Raw genomic sequence first — 16,071 nt, 5'->3', positions numbered from 1 at the left:
GAGTATTTGGTATCATATCAACTTTCTAATAAGATACAATTTTAGCCCCCCTTTGAAAAATGGAAAAAAAAAAAAAAAGCTGATAGAAAGGTTAGAAAACTATGCAAGGTCACCCAGCCAATCAGTTGTGAGCAGGTAGGGCCAACCTCTGAGCTCAGCTCACCCTTTGGGGGTTCACAGCACCCTGGATGCTCACCTGAGGCTCTCACCGCTGGTGGAAGGCTACGGGGAGCTCCCGGCTGGGCACCAGGATGCCCAGGTGTAGCATCTCCACAGGCTCGTCGTCCGTGGCCACGATGTCGTATTTGCGAACGATCTGGAACACACATACACAGAAAAGGCAGGATGACCCCCTTCTCCTGTGTTGTGGAATACTGCACAGCTGCAGAGACCAGAGTGTGGGTGGATCAGTCGGTTAAGAATCCGACTTCAGTTCAGATCATGATCTCCCGGCTCGTGAGTTTGAGCCTGTGTCGGGGCTCTGTGCTGACAGCTCAGAGCCTGAAGCCTCCTTTGGATTCTGTCTCCCTCTCTCTCCGCCACCACCCCTTCTCAAAAATAAATAAACATTAAAAAAGAAAGAAATTAGAGTTTTACCCAGCATAGGGCCAGGTGGAGCTGGAGCTCAGCTAGCCGGCGACCGATGCACATTCTCTTCCCAACGCCGAATGGAAGATGCGCAAAAGGATTGATCTTCTTCTTCTCCTGAAGCCACCGTTCGGGCCTAAACTGACTTGAATCTTCAAAATTTTCTTCACTGGACCCCAACACCTTGGTATTGAGCATCAACACTGTCTAAGAACACACAGGAACACAAAAGCACTTAAAAATCACGAGAAGGAAACATTTGAATGGCAAAATTAACAAAAGTGATCACCTTACGAATGTAAAAGCAACCCACACGTTTATAACAGGGTGATTTCCAGCCCATGTTTATAAAGTACTAGAAATGTACCAGGTGATAAACAGGTAAAGAACTTTAAAACGTTGCATCACATTCTCACCAACCCCATGTGGTAGTTTCGTTATTATCCCTATTTTACAGATGAGAGAGCTGAGGCTCGCAGAGGTTCTGTAACTCATTCAAGGTGATGCTTGAATCTAGGTCTCTTTGTTCCCCAAACTGTTAATCTCAGCACCATACAATGCAACGTGTCAACCACATACTAAAATATACACATTTCCAAAATGAATGCTCTTCCAGGAAAGGGGGTTACGGAGATCTGATGAATATTTGGAAAGTGCAGCTTTCAAAGCTCTCTAAGGTGCAGACCACGCAAATCCTACTTACTCCTTTGGGTAAAGCATATTCACCCAGAACCGTAGCTTTGTCAAGAGTTCGGGTTGTAAATGGCACACTTGGGGTAAGCCTGAAAAAACAAAATTAAAGATGTAAAGGTGAGTGAGCACAGACCAGTTTCTAGATTCAGCGACCACGTGAATGCAGATTCTGGTTAAATCAATAATTCCCGCAGGAGTTCGTACTCAAAACGGGAGCGTGATCACAACTCGCGTAAAGAAGTTCTGTCTCTTTCTTCCTGATATTTATACCTCCTGTTTGTACCCTTTATCTTATCGTGTTGGTTAACTCCCCAGTACCTGCTTAGTCGCTGTCAGTAGTGGGTTTCTGTTTCATTCTAGACTTCAAATGTGTTTTTTAAGCTTGACTTTGTTCTAGAGTTCCCCTATCTGGCCTTTCGGAAGTGAAAGTTCTTTCTTTCTAATGCTGACATGTTGTGAGTTTTGTTTTTCAGAAAGGGTGAGCAATAATGTTCAAAGAACATTGTACACCAGAGGCTACAAAAACAAAGATGTCTCTTTGTCTTATCCAATAATAACATGATTCCCTTGCTGAACTTCTTTTCATTTCCTTCAATTATGCCCCTGATCTTAATTAGTGCTTATAGCATTCATTAGACTATTATTACCAGTTTAAAGGGGAGGACACTGACTTTCCCAAGTTTTAGTAGAATTTGCTCAAATGATTTAGGAAATGAGTAATAGAAAGAGAATATGGTCCTAAGGATCTTTTTAATGTTTTTTGCAGTTTGATAATTGTTGCTTTTTTCTTTTTTATAGAAGTATATAAAATTTTTTAAATGTTTTATTTATTTCTGAGAGAGAGAGAGAGAGAACAGGGGAGGGTCAGAGAGAGACACACACAGGATCTGAAGCAGTGTCCAGGCTCTGAGCTAGCTGTCAGCACAAAGCCCGACGCAGGGTTCGAACCCACGAATCGTGAGATCATGACCTGAGCTGAAGTCGGATGCCTAACCGACTGAGCCACCCAGGCACCCTGATAATTGTTTCTGAATCAACAATGGGTGCTGTCTGTGGATGTGGAGACCTCTGATCATGTGTTTAAGAGAACAGCGTTCTAGAATATTCATGTTGGCTTCTGCATGTGTTCTCACCTCATGGACTCTTTCAGGCAGGCTTTTAAATATGGCATATTCCTCAAATCCTCTGCCCGTGGCATCTGATTCTCAGGCAATACACTCTGAATTTCCTTAAGAAGCTTTTGTTGCACGTGGGGATTGCGGGATAAATTGTAGAGAATCCACATTAAGCTGTTTGCTGTCTGAAAGCCAAAGGGACATAAACTTGAGTTTCTGCAGATAAACTGCCTTGAAACCGTTATGAGCTGAACACAAGCTGCTATCTACTGACCACCTTGCCCTGCAAATGAATTCGTGTCCTTATCTGCTATGCATTCGACAAATCCAGTATATGAAAAGACAGATTTATTTTATAAGCTATGCCAATTAAGGATAGCTTAGTTACTGGGGGAATCAACATAGACTCCTTAAATAATCGGCTGCATTAGGACACTTAAAATACAGTTTGATACAAAAATTGTTTGAACACAAATGAAAGTCTCTAGAATCTGTGAAATGAAAGCAGGCTGGTAGGAGTGTATCCCTGTCAATTTCGTCCACGTCAATATCCAGGTTGCTATAAGGTTTTATTGTTGCAAGATGTTACCACTGGGAAAAATCAAGTGAAGGGTCCAAGGGATTCCTCTCTATTTTTTCTAAGAACTGTTTGTGAGGGGCACCTGGGTGGCTCAGTCCCCTGAGCCTCCGACTTTGGCTCAGGTCTTGTGAGTTCGAGCCCCATGTTGGGCTCCCTGCTGTGAGCCTCAGTGCACAGTCTACCTCAGATCCTCTGCCCCCCCCGCCGTGCCCCTCCCCCACCTGTGTTCTCCCCAAAATAAAATAAATAATATTAAAGAAATAACGGCATGTGAATCTATAATTATCTCAAAATAAGGAGAGCATTTAATTAAACATTGTTTAAAACAGAAAATGGAGAGAAAACTTCAGTGGCATGAGAGGGGTGGAGATCCTAGCGGCTTTACTAGTGAGTTTTTTTTTTCTTTTTGATTTTACAGTGCAAACGCATGCGAAAAAAATGCATTACTGGAATTGAATCTGTGAAGCCCACAGTTTCAGCCACAGGCAAAGAACCCTTGCAGGAGGGGGCCAGTACCAAAATACGAAGTTCTAGCGTCAAGTTGAGTATATCAAGGAACCAGCCACAGCTTCTGACAAAGGCTCTTGGTCTTTCAAGTGGCGTGTTTTACTCCCTTTCCAAAGGCAACAGGAAAAGATATTGGCAGAAACAGCCAGCATGGCTTTCGGCTTCATGATCTTCACCCCTGTAGTCATATGTATTTGTTTTTAGGTCCTTATTTTTTTTTTTAGTTAACATAAGCCAAATATTCCTGTAAAAACGGTCATTGCAGACACGAAGACGCTTTTGCCAAGTGCCATGTGCCCCTCACATAAACGGGCAAAGTGTGAGACAATTCGGTGCCAATGGTATTTACTATTTTGGGAGGAAGGTGCGTCCAAGGCAGCCTTCTTCACGTCAAAGACTGGCAGCCTCAGCTGCAAATAAACCGTGGACGGCATTATTACAAGAGTCAATTTACAAAACAGGAAGAGGGTGCAGCCACCAAATTAGATACACGTTCAAATTTCTCTGATTTTCCAAAAGTGACTTCCAGAATTGCCAGGACTAAAAAAGAAATGTTTAACCATATCAGCGGGTCCCTTACCGCAAGTACCAAATAGAGTTTCCAAACTGCAGCTTTCGCCAAAGCCCTGTAAGACAGCCGGGGCCTTTTTGGGTAACTGCAGGGGCTGAATTGACGGGGAGTGGCCCGGGCAACCTCACAGGCACTAACTATCCCGGCTTGACCTCAGTGGAGGAAATCCATCGCAGAGCTGGTTTCCCTGCTTCCACTCTTTCTTTGCTGGGTGCACCTTCCACCCCACCAGCCAGAGCCCTCTTCCCAAAACGTAAGTTCGATCAGGCTACTGCCCTGCTTATAATGCCCCCAAGAGGTTTCTATCACAGGTGTAATAAAACCCAAATGGCTTCCAAAGGTTTCTGGTTAACACAGCCCTTTGACTCCTCCAATGTCAACTTGACCACATTTACTAAGTCTCCAGCTCCAACGCTCTTTCTGCTCCAGGCCCTTTGCACATGCTATTTCCTCTACCAGGAGGACTCTTCTCCGCAGATCCTCCCATGGCTGGCTCCCTGTCATCATTCCCATTAGCTCCATATCACTTCCTCAGGGAGGGTACCCTGCCCTCTCCTTCTAGCCCATTACTCTGATGGTTCCCCCACGTCTCCTACCACTATTTGAAATGACCGTATTTATTTATTTGTTTACGTGTCTCCCGGCTAGCAGTTAAGTTTCATGGAGGCCAAGGCCTTTGTCCCTGGTTCATGGTGTTCCTTCAAGCACCTGGAACAGCGCCTGGCACATAGCAGGCACTTGGTTTCTGATTCCTTTCATTTATTCGCCAAGTACTTGATGAGCGCCTACTATGTGCTCAGTGCTGTTCTCCATCCTGGGAATACAGAGGGTCCAAAACCAAATCATCGCTCTTGGAGCTCACAGTCCAGCTGAACACAAAAGATAATGAGCGAGGCTTTACATTTACCCCTCCAAGGAGCTTCTTAGGGTAAGTGATTCAGTATGAAAGTGAGTGGAAATGAATTCCTCCTTTCAACAGCCTTCTGGGGCATGAGGAGAAATTACAACCTGCTGTTCCCCTGATATAGAAAACCCTACTTTTTCTGTGGGTAAGAAACGCTAAAGAAACAGGAAAAGAACTGAACTGGGATGCTTTCTTCTTAGAGATTACAGGTGTATGAAATGTTGGCTCATGAGGAATATTAATATGCATCCCGCCAGCGATAGCTCAAAAAAAATGAATCAAAGACAATCAAACTCACCTGAACACCTGTCAGTATTTGCACTTGGAGCCTGGATGGATTGGGAACCTACCAGGGCCACCAAGCACACAGGAACAGAATTTGGGCATTTAGAATTAGCTATTTCATGTAAGGCAAAATCAAGTTTCCCCTAGCTCACTACATTTAAACTTTTAATCAGAAAAACAGGGGTGTCTGGGTGGCTCAGTTGGTTAAGTGTCCCACTTTTGATTTCAGCTCAGGTAATGATCTCACGGTTCATGAGTTCGAGCCCCACATCGGGCTCTGCGCTGACAGCCTGGGGCCTACTTGGGATCTTCTGTCCCCCTCTTTAGGCCCCCCCCCCAAAGAAATAAATAAGTAAACTTTGAAAAAAGAAAAAAAATATTGGACTGGTAGAGAGCATTCCAATATTTTTAGAGTAACCACCACAATCAGGCACTTTGAGGTAACCTTCATAACTTTCAAGAATATATTCAATTTTTTAAAAAATCCACATCGTCAAAGAATAAAAAGAAAGAAAAAAGAATATAATCTAGATGCCCTATCTCGCTACAGTGTGGAATTTTACTGCTTCTGAATTTCCAGATAGCTTATGCACCTGTCGCAGAGCACACAGGTTGTCCCCTCTGGGGCACACGAATTCACCTCCCATCACAAGTGGAAAGACCGAGGCTGTGCAGCGCGTCTCATGCAGCATTTTGCTAAACTAGCGCTCAGTTAATCCTTGTGGAATGAGAGAGCTGAATGACTATTTAAAATTCATTGTGAGAAAGATTTTCCAGCCCATTTAGTAAACTAAAATCCAGCCCTTACCGTTTCTACTGCAGCGAGCTGGAGCTCGGTGACGGCCGCGTACAGTTCTTTCCTGGAAAGCTGACTGTGGTGATAAATATCACAAAGGAAATCCGTGCTGGGCTGCTCAGAACAGCGCTCTAAACGGCTGTCGATGCACGATTTGACTATTGGAGGAGAGAAGAGGGAAAGGAAGTGCAGTGAAGGTTAGGACGAGAAAGAAATGAGGGAACCCCAGGTGAATTCCTCCCTGTGACATCTACAGGGCCTTTTCAGGGACACTGACAATCTGTCCAATGAGCGAATGTTGCCTTCTTGTTAAGTCGCCAGGGACTGATTGATGACCCCGTGCGCACGGCTGGTCAAACTTTAATGCGCCCAAGAATCACCTGGGCGTCTGCTTCAAATGCAGATTTGGAATCAGAACTCGTACCCAGAGCCAGATGTCTAGCTGATTTGGTCATGAATACAGGTAGTGAGGGACCTGGGCTCCCAAATCCGGGCCATAGAGGAGGAGAGAACCTCTTCCAGTGTACACACACACGTACATACACTCACATACACACACACGGGCAGTGCCCATGCATGCTGACAATAGTAGTAGAAAGTTCTAATGTTTGTCAAGAACATTCTAGGCATGTGTCTCTCTCCCTTCAGTCTACTCTGCAGGCCACCACCAGAATGGTGATAATGGTGAGGTTGGCCATACCAACAATGGCCATAGGCGGTACAGCAGTTAGCGTTTGAGCTCTGGGCATGTAATCCTGAGAAAGTTAGTGCTCTGTGCCTCAGTTCTGTCACTCGGGGCTAATAGGAAGACCTACTTATAGGGGTTTTGGTGAGAATTCAATGACTATATGTTTATGTGTGTGTATAAAATATATACCATGGTATGATACAATAAGGGACCTTCTACTGGTACATACTGGTAAATGTACTCATAGTATCAATACTCATACCATCAATATTCCCCTCAGAATGTAGCAGAAACATCTCTGACTCGTTGAGTATTGTGAGAAGCCATGTTCTTACAGAATCTATATTAGATCTAGAAACGGTTGCATTGAGGTAGGTATTATTATTATTGGCCCATTTGAGAGACAAGACTACAGAGGACGAAAGAGAGCGTATTTGGTCAACTTGCTACACCAGTGACAGAGCTGGGGTTTGAATCCACGTATCTCTGACTCCAAAGCTCTGGCCTCCAACCCCTTCTACAGAAAGCCACCACATGCCTTTGCCTTACAATTTGTCTACAGCGGGGCAATTTCAAACTCGTGTCTGCAAAGCCCGTAAGAATCAGGAGGAGCAAACCCCATTGAGAAGATCATTCCAGACTTCGGAGCGGCTCCAGAGACAGGGCTGCCGGGTGCGAGCGGCCCATTACCTGATTGGAAGATGGTGTCCCAGGCCCGCGTGTGGGCCTGCCAGACCTTGGTATTGAGGTTCTTGTGCAGCTCAACTGGGGTCACCATCATCCTCCCAAACGTGCTCATCATCTGTGGGGGACACAGCGCCTTTTCATTCTGGATTCCCCTTCTCCCAAAGACGACCGACACACCAGAAGGGGCGTGGTCTCCACAACCCACACCGTGTGCTTCCATAAAGGCAGGAACTCAAAGCCCTCCCCACCCCCAGCCCTCTCCCACCTACTCTGGGGGTGGAACCCTCCCCTGGGCCCTGTAGCACAATGAAAATAATCTTTGGGACAATTTGTCACTGGATGTGCCACCCCCCCCGCCCCCGTCAAAAATGAACATTTTAAAAAATTGATTTCATGCCCTAAATATTTTACAAAAGAAAGAAAAGGGAAACCCATCACTTTCTAATTGACTTCAATTTCCAATCATTTCCCAACCTCAGCCATGTCTACACCAGCTTCACAGCACCTCTCCATCCACCCGTGATCTAAAAGATTCAACAATTTTACATCTGAAACATTTCAGACTCTTTCTGAAATAGTATTTCCATCAACTGACCTTTAACGGAAACACCTACTTAAACTTGCCTAATGTAGAGTGCTTCCTGGTTCATGACCATCCATGCCCATCCACTCATGAAAACACGTAACCCCTTAAAATTAGCACTTGATTCTTGTGATAAAATATGCATGTGCTCCTCCTGGGGAAATGTGACACTTGTGTGTGAAGTTCTGTAAGCCAGGAAAACTGTTCTCAAGGCGATGCTTACTGTTTTGATGGCCATGATGAAGTTCAAAGCCTCTTCCCTGGCATGCTTCTGCAGGAGTCCAAATCTCTTCTCATAGAGCACAAGGCAGATGCCTGTCATTTAAAACAACCAACAGTCAGGCAATCACGGCAACACTGGGGTCTACGAGGTAGCTGGCTACTCAAGGCTCGAGTCTGTCTTTCATAAAAGTGAGGTCTTTTCAAAGAACCGAGGAAAGGTATAAAGTCTGAGAAGAAGGGCATGACGATACATTCCTCACTTTCCAGAAGTTATCTCCACGCCCAACGATCCATCCCCCGTGGAACCTCCTGGTCAGAAATGCCGTGGTGACAGTGTATCCATTTTTACGTGACTGAATCTCTCCTGCAATTGTCTTGCTTTTGTAGAGTTTGTCACGGATACCATGTGCTGCAGACATTGTTAATGGTCTACCCAATACTCATGCTCCCCCATTTCTTTCCTAAGAGAACCCCGATTTTATTCAGGGTGTTAACATATCAGTCTTTGGGCAACAAATCTGGATTGATCTAAGACTCTCGCGGCAAGCCTGTTCCCTGCTTTCCCAGGCTTCCTGCAGCAGCCCGGGAAGCCACCAGCTGTGGCCAATGAGGCTTAAAGGAAATACTCTTTCACTTTCTTGGATAAAAGGGGCAAGTACGTCTGACTTAACTCTTCCCTCTTCCCTTCTCGTTTTGGCCTAGACTGCAGAGGTGAGACCAGGAGGGGCAGGAACCATTTTGCAACAAGCCAATAAGGATGGGAGAGCAAAAAGATAGAAAGGGTCCCCAGCGACCTCCGTGGGTGCCGGCCGTGACTGCCTTCCTCGAGACTTCTCATCACGCTAGACAGTAATTCTTAACCCCCCAGTCATATCTTCTTTGACTTGCAAAGATATGCATTCAATACTCCTTCATTTGGGTATTTCCAGTGGACAGTTTCCAAAACATACACTTCCTTCCCTCCCCTGCCATCATTCCTTCACTTTATTCCAATCCTCTTTCCCTTAACACCTTCTGTGGGTTTCTTCTTTGCATGGGGTTTTCTTATGCGCTGATAGAGTCGAGTGGTCTGTAGCTTTAAAGTGAGGCTGGGCTGATGGGGGGCGGGGAGGGGGGAAGGTCACGAGCAAAGCCTCCTTCCTGGAGTGCCCTCTCCAGTCTTCTCAGCAGCAGCCTGAGCCACCCTCTTGCTAAAAACACTCTATATCAGGGGTGCTTGGGTGGCTCAGTCTGTTAAGCGTCTGACTTTGGCTCAGGTCATGATCTCACGGCTCGTGGGTTCGAGCCCCGTGTCGGGCTCTGTGCTGACAGCTTGGAGCCTGGAGCCTGTTTCAGATTCTGTATCTCCCTCTCTCCCTTCCCCTCCCCTGCTCTCTCTCTCTCTCTCTCTCTCTCTCACAGAAATAAATAAAACATTTAAAAAGTTAAAAAAAAAACACTCTATATCCTATCATTTCCAGGTACCCCGGTGCCCAAAACTGGATTCCCATCCCCGGTTCACAGGGGTCGGATGCTACCCTCCTCCCATCCTCTGCCCCCGCCACGCCCCTCCCCTGCAGGACATGCTCCTGTAATTCTGAACACCTTTCTGTTCCTTCTTTGCTCCTTCATCCAGCAGGTGGTGAATTCCTCCTCATCTGCCAGGGCTTAGCTGACCCGGCGCCATTTCCGACCTCAGCGGAGGCAGCCCTCCCTCCCGGGTTCCCCCGCAGCCTTGAACTTCCTCGGTCAGGTGCCTACCCTCTCTATTAAAAGTATTTCCGTGCCTCGTCTTCCCTGGGCAGCTTCCTGGGCTAGAGAGCACCCTGCTTGCTGGTGCCCGAGTGTTTCTTGAAGAAACGGATCATCCCCAGCTTCTGTTTGGACCCCTCCATGGCTCACCATCAGACTTGAACTAAAAGCCCGAGTTCTGGCCGAGACCTACAGCCTCTGGTAGGTCTCCTCAGCTCCTCCTCCCCTCCCCCCTCCCCCCTCCCCTCCCACCTGTGTCCTCAGAGCCTCAGACGCCTGGCCCATGCTTCCTCCTCGGGGGAATTTGCCCTGCCTGTCTCTACATTCTGGAACAATCCTCCCACAGATGCCCTGTGCCTTGTTCTTTTAGGTCTCACCTCGACTGTCTCCTTAACCAAAGCAGACATGCCTCCTCTAGGCACTAGGGTTCTTTATGCCTCACCCTTACCGCTTGAAAAAGTACATAACAAAGTGTGTTTACTTGTTGGTTGTCACCCCTGACAGCCTTTAAGCTCCGTGGGAGCACAGTCATTGCCTGTTTTGTTCACCGCTGTGTCTCCAGTACCAAGCACGATGCCGTGCACATAGCAGGTGCTCAATAAATATTTGTTGAATGACTATATAAGCAACCTATGGTGCCAAGCATCACTTATGTGCCCGAAAGCACAAAAGGCTGCCCAAGGGGCCCTTATTGGTCAGCAACTGTTCGGGATTCTAGAGGAACTACCCTCAGAGCCATATTGTAGCCTCAAAATCACTTGGGAAATCAAATGAACACGATGGTCAAGACAACTTACTTTCTTTTGTTTTTTTCAGTAGGCTTGGCGCCCAGCACAGAGTCCAATGTGGGGCTTAGAACTCACAACCCTGAGACCAAGGACTGATGAAGAGTCAGCCGCTTAACGGCCTGAGCCACCCAGGTGCCCTGACAAACTTACTTTCAAATGACCATTTGTTCAGCTCGCTGTATAAGTCTCCAATGCGGCCTCTCTCGTCACAGAGCTCATCCATTCTGCCCATAAAATCAGCTAAGACCTTAAAGGAAAAGAAGCCACAAACGAAGCATTTCAGTCATTCAAGGAAAACAAAAGGTTAAAAGCTCAGTAAGCTGGCTTCCGGGTTTGCTACCTTGTATATTCTGCTCCTAATGTTATTCATTCTGCAGCAACACTAATTACATATTTTCCTGCGGAGGGCTCACCTTCTGTCCTGACAACCTCGTCCTGGGTTATTTTCTCAGCTTTTCCCACAACCACCCCAAATCTTAGGTTTCAGCCCTTGATCTAAATTTAAGAAAAGGAAACACATTTCTTCTAATCAGAATGGGGAATAAACCATGGAGGGGGAATCAACCAAGTTGTCACAACATCTCAAGCCTTATGAGGTTTGCCGCTTCCATATCTGGGCCAGCAAACATCTCCTTACTGCTTGGTATCGTGTTAAGTGTGTTGAACTTGGAACCGGAGAAATCTGCAAATTCCAGACTCAGATCCTTCGTGAAATAGCTCTGTGACCCGGGACACGTTGTGTAAAGGCTCTAGATGAGAGGGGCCAAAATCAGGGTGGTTTTTTTTTTAGNGCTTCCATATCTGGGCCAGCAAACATCTCCTTACTGCTTGGTATCATGTTAAGTGTGTTGAACTTGGAACCGGAGAAATCTGCAAATTCCAGACTCAGATCCTTCGTGAAATAGCTCTGTGACCCGGGACACGTTATGTACAGGCTCTAGATGCCAGGGGCCAAAATCAGGGTGGTTTTTTTTTTAAGTATTTATTTATTTCTGAGAAAGAGAACAAGCAGGGGAGGAGCAGAGACAGAGGGGCACAGAGGATCCAAAGCGGGCTCTGCGCTGATAGCAGAGAACTCGACGCGGGGCTCGAACTCATGAACCGTGAGATCATGACCTGAGTCCAAGTCGGATGCTTAACTGACTGAGCCACTCAGGCGCCCCCAAATTCAGGATTTTGATGACTAATGCCTCACATTTAACAGCCTGTACAGTACCAAGCAGTGCCTGAAGTGTGCTATGTTAGCTGATCTCCACAACAACCCTGTGAGGTAGAAAATACTATCTTAACTCCCATTTCCTGCAGAAAAGACAAGAGAACGGGCTTCAAGCGGGGCTAAGGCGCCGGCCCTTGGCCACATAGCTGAAAATGGCCGTGCTGGGGCCTGAGACAAGGTATGGGTGACTGCAAAGCCCACCCATGGGCATTTTGAATGTATCAACTTCCTGCATTAAAAAGCACTTTGCGTTTGTTTCCCTCAAAAACATCCAGAAATTTCTCATAAACATAGAGAATTTTCACTACTTAGCAAAAAATAAATAAATAAATAATAATGACAAAATCTGGAGACCCTAGGTCTGCATTCCCACGTGGCAGTCATTTGCTGGAGTGGGGCAGCTGTCCCTTCTAGAAAGGGCATGCCCTATCCTGTTTGCAAACACTCCCTGCTGGGCCTTCCTTATACATTTATATTCATTACCTGGTCCCCGAAACCTTCTGGGTTGGCAGTCTTGCACCTACGTGATCCTCTCTGGGTCCAAGTTCAGTTCAAAATAAACACCCAAAGTGAACAGGAGTAAGGAGATTACTGTATGCTTAAATCCCTCCCTCTTTGGCCCTCGTTAACTAAAGGACAATGTCTAAATGCCTTATCATGGTACAAAAACATTGTCAAGACCTTCCCTCTGTCCAGCATCATTTCAGAGAACGCCTCGCCTCTGCTGCACTGAACATACTATTCTCTGAACACATGGTGTTGTCTCACTATTTTCAGCAGGCTACCCTTCTGCCTGAATGCTTTTCTACACCTGCTCTGGCTTGAAGACTCCTACTCATCCTGCAAAACCCAGCTCAGATGGCATGACCTAGGAATTTTATCAGCATTATCTCATTTAATCCTGTGATGCCCAGTTTATAGCAAAGCTATAGGGAAAGCAAAGCTTCGGGAAGTTAAGGGTACAGTCAGTTTACGGAGCTAGAAGGTGGAGGGCTGAGGTTCACATCCAAGACTGTGGAATACCAAAGTCTCTGCTTGTAATCGTTCCATCGTTGAGATGTTACTTTGCAAAAGAGTGAAGGAAGGAGGGATAAGGGTTTAGGGGGAGAAGGATGCAGACAGCGAGGAGTAAAAGAAGACCCCTGAACTGTCCAAATAGCCTGCACTTTGTAGCGATGACTTCAAGTTCCAGAGAAAGCTCTCCCTCCCCAGGAAACCCAGGAAAGCTGCTCCCAGCCTGCAAACCTCATTGATTTTGTTGTCCAGCTTCATAATTTCCACTGGTTTCATTAGTTTCTTCTGAAAGGCACTCCGGACCCTCTGCCAGTCTTCTCCTTCCCTGGGAGAGAAGCAAAATGATATGGAGAGCACATTGCAAAGAAAAGAAGGGAACAGCAAAGACAGCCCCGGTGCTACAATCGTGTGAACTAAATAATCCAATGAGCACTAAGACTCGTGCTCAGAACTATCCAGAGAATATGCCATTGGAATATTGGGGGCTGCTTTGACAACTGGATGAAAAAGCACCTCTCCTCTTAGCCTAAGATTACACCACAAAGGTGAAGTCCAGGTAATTTGGGCTCAGACCTTTTGAGGTGCCCTAGCAGGGGGCTGACCTGGGAGGCCAGGTGCCTCAGCGCTCAGCAGGAAGAGAACACATCTGAACATTCCCTTCGCCAGCAACCCAGATCTGTTTGAGAACAACGTTGTCTTCTCTTAATCATTGACTTGGGTTGAAAGTCACATTCACGGGGACGCCTGGGTGGCTCAGTCGGTTAAGCAACTGGCTCTCGACTTCCGCTCAGGTCATGATCTCACGGTTCATGAGTTTGAGCTTGGCATCCCAGGCATGGGATTCTCTCTCTCCCTCTCTCTCTTCCCCAACCACCGCTTGTGCTTTCTTTCTCTCTAAAAATAAAGAAATAAACTTAAAAAAAAAGTCACATTCACTAACCACCTCAACTCTAGAATTCGGTCATTGCCTCCAAATGAATAGATAGTCGGAGGGTCCCTGGAGGTGCTAGAGCCTGTTCTTACCATTCGCCTTCTTTCCCTCATCCCAGAGCAGACGGCACACCCTCTGATGCACCGTGGGTGGCTACGGCTTTTAATTCCAGTGATTATATTATCCTCCAAAATACAACTATTGGGGGGGGCGCCTGGGTGGCTCAGTCAGTTAAGCATCCGACTTCGGCTCAGGTCATGATCTCATGGTTTGTGGGTTCGAGCCCCGTGTCAGGCTCTGTGCTGACAGCTCCCAGCCTGGAGCCTGTTTCAGATTCTGTGTCTCCCTCTCTCTCTTCTCCACCCCCATTCATGCTCTGTTTCTCTCTGTCTCAATAATTAATAAACGTAAAATAGTTTTTTTTTTAAATACAACTATTAGGGATTTAAAAAAAAAACCCAAATGCGCTAACTTATTAAATGCTAACAATTAAAATGCAGAGGAATCTCACCACATTATGACATTTATTATCTACAGTGCAACCTTGACAGCCCTGCTCATCTCAGCTTTCTGACTAGACCTGGGTCATAACCCCCATTCCCCTCCAGAACAGAAAAGGGTAACTGTCAAAAGCAAAGCAAGCTAATTTCTGCTGTTTAAACTCAGAGGGGATTACCGACAACTGGAAGGGATAATTCTGTATGGAATACGTTCGCCTGGCACGCTGACTTCGGAGCCTCGTCCGGCCCCAAAGTCTGAACCCCGCAATCCGTAGAACACTTTTGGCCTTTTTTGGACGGAAAGGCATGGCCCTGCCGGGTTGCCGGCGACAACGCAGGTGCTGGGCGCGCAGCTCGGTTCTGTTCAACCCGTTCCGATCCTGGCAAGAGCTGGGGAGACCGCGCCTGGTGGGGGCTCTCCTGCTCCCGCAGCGTAGGAAGGGCGCCCTGCTGAGACCCCCCCTCCCCCCCCGGGGCCGGGACTCACAGGATCAGCAGCCCGTAGCCCTCCCGACGGTAGTCGCGATAGGCCTTCCAGGGCTTGATCTCCAGGCGCTGCGGGTACGCGCTCTCCGTGCGGTACAGCGCTTCCAGCAGGCACGGCGAGCCCAGGTGCACCGAGTCGAAGGAGCCCAACTTCATGCGGAAAATCTTGCCGTATTTCCGNCCCCGCGCGCCCCGGCCGCGCGCGTCTCGAGGAGGGTTTGGGGCGCGGGGCAGAGCGGGGAGAGGGAATTGGGGCGCGACGAGGCATTTACCAGCGTGTCGTGCTGCTTCTTGAGCCCCCCCTTCCAGAGGATCTCCGGCAGGCTGCCCAGCAGCGGCCAGCTGGTGGGGCCGGGCAGGGCGGCCGCGTCCTGCGCCTCGCCGCGTTCCAGCGCCGGGCAGAGGGGCACCTCCCGGGGCCGAGGGGGCGCGCACACCGCAGACGTCACGGGCCTGGGGGGCTGCCCCAGGTGGCGCAGCTGCTGGAGGAAGGCGACAAGGGAGCGGTTCTTGCCGATTGGGCAGCTCATGGCAGCGCGGGGACACCTGGCGCGTGGGAACGCGCGGGGACCGGGAAGCACGACTTGGCCAAAGAGGCGCGGGCGGGGTCTAGGGGCCTGAGGATTCCGGGAGAGGAGGGCGAAGGGGGCCCGCAGGTGTGACGGAGGGGGCTGCGGAGGAGCGGGGAGCAGAAAGGACCGCGGCAAGGATGCTCGGCGCTGCCCGGTGCGCCAGCCTCAGGGCGCGGGTGTCGGCTGGAGGAGTGTCTCCGGGGGTTGGGTGTCTCTTGGAAGGGGAGAGGAAGGGATGTGGGTCCGCGAGGCTGACTTCCAGGCCCGGAGCCACGAAGCGGAGGTGTCCAGGCGGGCAGAGAGATGCTGCACGGCGCTGCGGGCTCGTCCTGGGGCTCTCGATGCTCCATGCCCAGGGACCACGTATTTATGGAGACGGGGCAGGCCCTGGGCGGCCAATGAGCAGGCTGGGTCGGGCGGGGGGGGCGCNGCCCCGGGGGGGCTGCCGGCGCCTGCGGGGGGCCCCGGGGTCCGGGAGCCGGGGGTCGCCAGCCTGGGCCGGACTCTCTCTGGAGGAAGGGTGGCCTTCTGCCCCTCCCAAGGTGCAGTGCTTGAGACTTGGTGAAAGGCATCCAGAGAGGGCTTTGCAACCTTCGGGTCTTCGCTTGGGCAAG

General features: G+C 48.4%; 1 protein-coding gene across 2 annotated transcripts; it reads right to left on the bottom strand.

The window, feature by feature from the left end:
- Window positions 1–205: 205 nt before the first annotated feature.
- On the bottom strand, window positions 206–15,415 carry CYP24A1 (cytochrome P450 family 24 subfamily A member 1). 2 transcript variants are annotated; one of them, XM_077778368.1, is made up of 11 exons: window positions 15,153–15,415; window positions 14,887–15,072; window positions 13,200–13,293; window positions 10,889–10,985; window positions 8,221–8,312; window positions 7,418–7,529; window positions 6,052–6,197; window positions 2,415–2,581; window positions 1,292–1,370; window positions 598–795; window positions 206–316 (listed from the first exon to the last, which is right to left on the bottom strand). In XM_077778368.1, exons 1-11 carry the CDS (start codon window positions 15,413–15,415, stop codon window positions 206–208), a joined length of 1,545 nt encoding a protein of 514 aa, XP_077634494.1. The 2 variants fall into 2 exon arrangements, with proteins under 2 accessions (XP_077634494.1, XP_077634495.1); XM_077778369.1 differs by lacking the exon at window positions 598–795.
- Window positions 15,416–16,071: the final 656 nt, after the last annotated feature.

Source organism: Crocuta crocuta, unplaced genomic scaffold, assembly GCF_008692635.1.
Source record: "Crocuta crocuta isolate KB4526 unplaced genomic scaffold, BGI_CrCroc_1.0 scaffold27, whole genome shotgun sequence".
In the NCBI taxonomy this organism is placed as follows: Eukaryota; Metazoa; Chordata; class Mammalia; order Carnivora; family Hyaenidae; genus Crocuta; species Crocuta crocuta.
This window is presented reverse-complemented; position numbering and strand designations above follow the sequence as displayed.